This window comes from Aphelocoma coerulescens, chromosome 15, assembly GCF_041296385.1.
Source record: "Aphelocoma coerulescens isolate FSJ_1873_10779 chromosome 15, UR_Acoe_1.0, whole genome shotgun sequence".
NCBI lineage: Eukaryota > Metazoa > Chordata > Aves > Passeriformes > Corvidae > Aphelocoma > Aphelocoma coerulescens.
Genome location: NC_091029.1, coordinates 10,782,080 through 10,790,243, shown reverse-complemented (window position 1 = coordinate 10,790,243; position 8,164 = coordinate 10,782,080). Strand labels below are relative to the sequence as shown.

At 47.3% G+C, this 8,164-nt stretch overlaps 1 protein-coding gene across 2 annotated transcripts in view; it reads left to right on the top strand.

Moving 5' to 3' along the window:
- Positions 1 to 321: 321 nt before the first annotated feature.
- The window catches only part of BICDL1 (BICD family like cargo adaptor 1), a 56,243-nt gene continuing 48,400 nt past the window's right edge, over positions 322 to 8,164 (top strand). For both annotated transcript variants that reach the window (XM_069031104.1, XM_069031103.1), the window contains exons 1-2: positions 322 to 642; positions 5,250 to 5,465. In XM_069031104.1, the coding sequence (XP_068887205.1) occupies positions 322 to 642; positions 5,250 to 5,465 (537 nt within the window). The remainder of the gene's footprint in view (positions 643 to 5,249; positions 5,466 to 8,164) is intronic.

Genomic DNA, 8,164 nt, shown 5'->3' with positions numbered 1-8,164 from the left:
CGGGGAGAACGCGCTGTTCCCCTCGGGGGGTGCAAAGCTCCCTCCTTGGGCTTCCCCGATGTTTTGGGGGGATTTTCGGCCTGGGCCTGCGGCACAAGGGGCGAGATCTGCCCGCAGCAGCTGGATCCAGCAGGACCCAGTTTTCCCCGCGCCACTCGGGCCCGGTGCCGGTGGCTGCGCCGGTGGCAGTGGCGGTGGCCGCGGCGATGCGCTGCCGGCGCCGGGGGGCGGGGGCCGGGGGCGGCGGCGCTCCCCGCCCAGCCGCCGCAGCCGCGGGCCGGGCGCGGGGGGCGCAGCGGAGCGGCGGCGGCGCACAGGGCCATGTCGGCGCCGTGCCTGCGCCTGCCCGCCGCCGGGTCAGCACCGGCGGAGGCGGACAGCGCCGGCGGCATGGAGCCGCCCGGGGCCGCCGCCCTGGAGCTGGCCCTGGAGGAGGAGCTGGCGCTGCTGGCCGCCGCAGGCGAGCCGCCGGAGCCGCCGCCCGCCGCCGCCGCCCGCGACCCCGAGCTGCTCTCGCTGATCCGGCAGAAGGAGAAGGACCTGGTGTTGGCGGCGCGGCTGGGCAAGGCGCTGCTGGAGCGCAACCAGGACATGAGCCGGCAGTACGAGAGGATGCACAAGGAGCTCACCGACAAGCTGGAGGTGAGGCCCCGCCGCGCTCCGCCCGGTCCCGGCCCCGGTCCCGGCCTGCGGGGTCTCCCCGCGCAACGCGGCCAGTTCCCCGGCGAGCGCCGGGGGCGGGCGCAGGCCCGGCCGGGCAGCCCACGGGACTCGCTGTGGCCGTGACGGGGAAGAAGGATTCTGAGCAATGCCTGCGAAGCCTGGGGGAGGCAAAGCTGCCGTTCTCCCCCGCTCCTCCCGGCCGAGAGCCGGCATGTGGGGCCGGGGCCGGGCTGCAGCACCGCGCTCCGGAGGCTCCTGGGGGACTGCTCTGTCCCAGGACCACCTGGGAGAGATGTGTGCGGCTCATCTCGTCACAGAAATACCTCGGAAGGTAGATTTGCACGGCAGGTACTGAGCTACAGAGCATATGTGATCCTTATGCTAAGCTGTTGCAGCTAAGGCTTTAGGCATGGCAGGAGATAAGCCCTAGTGATACATCGCTGTTAGTTGTTTGCTCTGAAAAATGCCTACAGGTATCTGGAGAGAGCTGTTTGCCAGGAACTCGGTGGGTTGAGCTATTTATTGATTTTTAAAGATAAAATAGAGCTATTACAAAGAAAAAGACTTGTGCAGGCGGCTTTTTTTGGAACAACTGTCTTGCACAGTTGTGAGAGAGCCACTATTACTCACTCTTCCTCAGAGGTACTCTTGAAATTGTATTTCTTCCAGTAAGTAATACTGCTTAGAAGGCTGAGACGAGCCTCTCTCACCTTTCTGGAGAGAGTTTGAACAGTGCTGGATTAACATTCACATTTCAAGTCACAGCCCTAGACCAGTCCTTTCTGTACAGTCCTGCATATTCCTGTATTCCTTCCTCACGGACTTAACATTTCTCAAGTTCAAGAGGATTTGTGAGATTATTGTACGCCTTTTGTTCTCCTGACAAAAATTCCTCTCTCTTATTAAACTTGTCACTTTACCCTAGCTGATCCCTTCCTCTTTGCATGGGAATCTCTCTGCCTTTGCTATTCTAATAGAAAAATAGTGAAGGTGACATTTGCTCAGTGTTGCTTAGTGGCTCTGTTTATCAGATTAGAATTTCCCAGAGTATTAAAATTTGCCAGAGTGAATGTTTCCAGGGTGATCTTTAAGCAAGAACAGACATGTGTGGTGTTGTGCTGACATGGATTTCCTTAGGAGTTGGAGTAAAACCTTTCCTACCATTAAAGGAAAAATGCACAAGTTTAGGTATCCACTGAGCTGCCTCTTAGGGAGTTCAGGAGCCTCAAATACCACTCACTGTTTGCAAAAGGTAGAGGTGAAAGGGAGAAACTATGACTTGATAGTACTTTAAATAACATCCTATGAATGGTTTACCTCTGGTCTCACAGGCCCATTCAGAAGGTAAATGAAGAGATTGTAAACACAACCAACTGTTAACATATTTTCATCCCATTACTATCACCCTAATTTCCCAGTGGAATAACAGATTGCTATTTTCCAGGCTACCTGTCTGATAGGAGTTAGTGTTATCTACTTTAGGGTCAGTTTTTTTCCACTGGGTTTGGCAAACTTAACCCAGTGCTGCTTCACACAAAAAATCAAATTTCAACATTAATCTTCTAAAAAACACAAACTTGATAATCCCAGCCTCTGCAGATTAGATCTTAGCCTCCTCCTGTTGCCACTGAATTGAATAAAACTTCACAATAAGCTTTTTGATTTCAGAGGAGCAGAGAGGAAGGACACAGAGCTGTTCCCTCCTTCCCTATGCTGAGAACTTTCTGACGGTGACAAGAAGCAAAGTCTCAGATGAGATCCTAGGTGACAACCTGATATAATGATGTTTAAGTAGCACTTAGAAGGAGAGATTTTTCTCCCAGTTCACAGTTCAGAATTGGTTACAAGAGCTCAGTGAAGCCTCTCCATTTCACAGCACCCAAGGTACTGGTCTTGTCCTTGGGTGCTTTGCCTCAAGATTAAATATGTTCTAGTTTTGTGGGTTCATTGTTGAGGTACAGCATTCCTGCCACACACCTACTCTGGCAAACCTTTCACTTCACAGCCTGAATTTAAATCCATTTCTAATAATGAAATATAAGTTCTGTAGTAAATTCTGCTAGGTGATCCTAGAGAGTTTTATCTTCTGTAAGGAATTAAAACAGTTAATACTGCTGTTCCTCTGACACAAAGGAGCCTACTGTGTCCAAGCATTTTACAGTATGAACGCTCTGTATCAGCTGGGAAACTCTCCCCTTGCTTTCATCTCTTTAGATGAGGACCAGCCCAGCTCAGTTAAGTTGAAGAGAAGCTGTTTTCAGAAGAAAACATCTTCTAGAAAGCAGTTCTGTGTAAAAATCAATGAACAGCTCATGAATGGAGAGACACTCAGGAAACAAGAAACTCCCCTATTGAGGACAGCAGTTTGCCCTATCAGCACTATGTGCAGAAATCCCCTCTCCAGATCTGCAGCCCTGCAGGTGGTGGGGTGAGGGCAGGCTAGAGACAGCTGCTGGCAGAGGCAGGAGGGACTAGTCAACACAGCTCATCTGGGTTATTCAGCGTCTCTGTGCTCCACTGCACTCTTCTGGTTTCTCTGTCACAACAGAATAAACTTGATGCTCTTCACCTCCCTGTAACTCCAACCTTTGTGATGGCCATTTATGTGGGCTGTGTCTAGTGGAGATTTTCTTTTGCAGTGAAGGATTAAAGTGCTTTTTAAATGATTGACAAGTCTTATCAGTGGCTTCTGAATCACATTTGGGTGTCTGGGGCACTTCAGCTGCAGTACTGCTCCTCTGCAGGCTGAAGTTCCATCTTCCATTTAGAGAAGGCCCTGGATCTTTCTAAACGTTGCCTAGCAGTGAAAGAGGCAGAGCTATAAAAGACAGAATTTTCAGTGTGCCGCTAAAAGTGAAATTGTGGCTGCTCCAGCCATGCTTGGACTACAAACAAGATTTCTTTGCAATGGTTGTCATGGGCCAGCTGCTGGGATCTCATGCCTACCTATTGCATTAAAATATTTATATTACTGCATAGCTCTCATTTGCAAGGATGCTTACTCTTTTAGTGTCTGAAACATGGGGAAATCCCCTGCTATGGGGCACTGTTTTTAATCAACCTTCCCTCATATTTAAGGGTTTTTCATGTAAGTTGGGAATTTGCAGAACAATTTAGAAGGGCACAAGCAAAGTGCTGCTACACTGAGCTGGAAGGAACATAGCAAAGAATTTGGGGTTCAGGTGAAGAAAGAGAAAACATGGCATCTGCATGGCAGAGCTAAAAAGGTGGAAGATTAGCAATACACAGACCAGAGGGCTGGAGAGGAACTGGAGGGTTTTGACATTCAGACCTGCTCGGAAAGGTGACCAGGGAGGTCTGTGTCATCAGTGATAGGCACCCAGGGGAAACAGCCCCCTCACAGCCTGTGTTTCTAACAAGCAATAAAAAGCCACTTCACATAAATGCAGTGCAATTTTCTTTTCTGCCTAGCAGGCTTATTTTTCCCTCCTATCAGAAGTGCCATGGGAATTGTTCACCAGGGAGCAATTCACCTGGGAGAAATAGGCAAGTGCTACCAGTGTTTGACCCAGTGGGTTTCTGTTCTTTTCTAAGACACATTCCTAAAAGACTGGGGAATCTGAGAGAGAGTAGCAGGAGATTATTTTGGGCATCAGAGGACAACCAACAAGGAGAGGACTCCCACTTTTCAGGTTTCCCTGCTAATCCTGGGACGTGCCCATGTCCCCAATCTGTGACTGTTCTGAAAGTAAATGTGTGGCTTCAGTCACCAGGGGAAATTCAGACTCAGAGTTTTGGAGCAGGAATTCTTTCAAATGGGCACAACATAAATTTACTTTGACCTGATTTGCAGCTCTGTTTCAGTCAAGTCCTCATTTAACTGAGCCTGTAAAACATGCAGAAGTTTCACCAGATTTGTACTCTCCCTCATTTTCCAGCCAATCCAAAGCAGAGCAGAGTCTCTAGAACTGAGAGTGGTTTCTAAGAAACCTGAACCCAGAACATGCACGTACATAATGTCTATAGCAACCAGTTCATTGCATCCATTGCCATTCCAGAGCGGACTGCATCAAACAATGGAGTTACTGTGCACTATCAAACTCTCAGACAACTAATTAGGTCAGAAATAGAAAGAGCAAATGGATAGATGATTCAGCTGTTGTTCATGAGACCCATATGACAACAAGGATGCCTCATCTGCATTCCTCACCAACAGTAAGGGTACAGTTTGTGTATTTTGACTATAAAGGCAATTTAAAAAAATTATGACACTGACCACTGAAATACTGCTTTGGAGTTAAGATGGGCTCTGCTAAATCAATTGCTCTGTCTGACCTATATATTCTGCCTATTGACATGCAGCCTACTTTACTCTTTTGGCAGTTATTTCAGTGAAAATTCAATGTGCTGAACTCCAGAGGCAAAGGACAGGCCAATTGCTGGAAATGGAAAATGGCTTTAGTGCCAGTGACCTGCCCTGATGTGGAATTGCCATCTTCATGGCATTGCCACACTCTAGCACCATTCTCTTTCCTGCACAAGGTTTTAGCCCTATCATAGATGCGGAAAAGGAGACATTCATCTTTTTTCCCTCCCTTCCTAACCTCTTCTCCCCCATCATTTAGCACCTGGAACAAGAGAAACACGAATTGCGGCGGCGATTTGAGAACAAGGAAGGAGAGTGGGAAGGAAGGGTGTCTGAACTGGAGAGCGATGTGAAGCAGCTGCAGGACGAGCTGGAGAAGCAGCAGGTCCACCTGCGTGAAGCCGACCGGGAGAAAACGCGTGCTGTCCAGGAACTCTCTGAGCAGAACCAAAGACTCCTGGACCAGCTCAGCAGGGTGAGTCAGCTGGGTGGCACAGCTGGGCATGGGACAGGGTCACAACTCTGCTATCATCCACCTCTGGGGCAAAAGAGTTAGAAAGCTCCCACTTCCAGGAAAACAAAGGTTTCTGCCTCTGGTCATGTTACACAGGTGTCCCAATAAGACATGCTGCCTTTAAATTGATTTGACACCTCTAAGGAGTGATGCATTCCTTTGGCATAACAGTTGTGTTTCTGGGTTGAGTGGTCATTTACTGCATAGTTGTCTCTCTCAACTGTTTTTGTATCTAGAACTGATTTAGAAAATCTCTTTCTAATTTACTATTAGGTTGAACAAATGTAGCATGCAAGAAAAAGGCTAATCTGCAACAGTGGGCTGAAAGGCTTTTTGCAGGTCTCCCTTTTTTGAGATATGTTGGCTGTAATGTTGTGGAATTGAACATACCATATCATTCTCAGATGGTGTGTCACTACAGATAGCTTTGCCATGGTTAGATGTGTGAGAACCTACTGAAATTCCTTGGAATGGCATGTTTCATCAAAGAGCTTAACTTGCCTCTGACTGAAAGAGGATTTATAGTGAGGCTGCTACAAATCAGCCTAATTGACTGAATACTTGCAGCATGAGTTTCTTTCTGACAGCAAAAAACTTAACAGTTCCTGCCTCCTTCCCCCAGAAGTTAACCTGTCTTCTGGAATTAAGAACCTTGGTTTTTTTTCTCCCCACTGGACAGTTACTACAAACCATAATTTTAATTTTTGAGAACACAGTTACTCTAGCAGACAAAAGCATTTGCTTGTTATCAGTTGCTTATTCCCAAAACAGCACAGAACAAAAACACACATGCAGATTCATGCTGAAGAGGTCCATCTCATGCTGTAAGAACATCTCTCAGACTAGATTCTGTCAGAGCTAAGTCTCTGGGGCTGACATGTGGATTTTACCTATGGGAGGGTGGACACCTCAACCACAACATTAGGACAGGAGACTCTGAAGTGGGCCAAATGTACAGGTCTTCACTCAAACTGTGTATGTGGTTGTCCTGTGCCTCTGGAGGTGAGAAGAGCAAGTCTTGGGTATGACACTCTGTACTGACACTTGAGGAAATCATTCCTCATTCCGCTGTAGATTTTCTTGTCAAGGATCAATGAAGTCAGTCCAATTTGTTTAACTGGCTTTAAAAAAAAATACAAAAAGACCTAATCTTCCTTAGTTCAGGAATGTTGCTAAGTTTATCCATGTTTTTAAAGCAATGTGTCCCAAGTGAGCTACAGATCTGGACAGAGTATATTCCATATACACCATGAATGAGAGATTCCACCCAAGATTGCACAATCTGTGTTGTGTCAGATTTCTTATCCAGGGCTAAGAGCTTGGCTCCCATCAGATCTGGTGACTCTCAGTAATTTTCTGTGTATGTATGATTTCTGTCATTGACTGGGGAATGTAAGATTTGTTATGGTCCCAGCATAAGCATAAACTGGAAGAACGGACTAGAAGATGGGAGAGGCAAACCAGACAGCTTGTTTTGGGCTTTCATGGGATTATCCTCACATGACACTTGTGCTACAGGAGCCTCTCACAGTCAGATACTAAGAGAGGCACTCCACAAAGCCTTGTCAGAAGAACCACCAAGTTAAGTCTACCAGCATGTGGTGTCCAAGTGTGGGTTTTGTTCCCTTAACTCCCTATTAGTACCAGAAATAGTCTTCATTGACCCACTTCAGAACTGCCACGTTCAAAAAAGATGAGTATTGGTGCTGCCCTTCCCATTCCAGCTCAGCCCTGCTCCCAGCTTGGAGGACAGTTTTTCTCCAATGCAGATAAGCTCTGATAGAGACAGAGCTCATGTTTACCGAGGCGCAATTCAGTGCTCATTGAGTTTGTCACCTGGCCAAAACTTGCCAGTAACTCAAATATAGCAATGGGTATAGCAAGCTTGTAAACAGTCTTCCCACAGTCAGGAAAACTTGGACAAATTGAAAGAGAGTGGGGAACAGTCTGTTGTCATTCTCAGGGCTTTAGCTGAGGCTTTTTAAAATCCCAGCATTATATTAGCACTTGATTTCTGGCTACTTAATATTCCATATTTGCTGCTCCATAGTGCATTTGCAGTCTCATGTGTCTGGTCTCTTATTCTGAAGAGGTTACACATGTAACCCCTGAGGCAGTGGGACTGCCTAAACTCTGCACCCATGTAGTTCTGGCTCCTGTTACCACGTAGGCTTCCAATTAATAAAAAGGACAAATAGAGCTGCATGGATGTGCTTGCCCACAGCCATATTGCCATAGGCTGGAGTCTTGCCTGGGGTCATGAACTGAGCACTGGGAGAGGAAAAGTCCTACAAAGAGGTGCTGTTACAGCTTCTGTGACCTTTAAGGTGTTGGTGGTATCCTCCTTGTGTTCCTGGTTCTGCACTTTGCACCTGCCTTTTGTGTCACTGTGGGTTGTTTGGGAGCAGAGGTTTATGAGAAGTCTGGGATAAGGTGATGAAAGCCTTATTCAGAGCCTCACAGTCTGCCCCATCCAACACTCTATCCTGCTTCACTCACAGGACAGAAAGACGGGCTTCTCTCTGGTAGAGTCATTCTACACTAGTAGGTACTGGCTCTTTAAATTTGAATTTCTACAGTTTTTAACAATTAACACCTAGTGGCCCCATTTAACAACACTTGATCATCTCTCTCTTGGAGAAGGCACTAGGCTCTGTGTG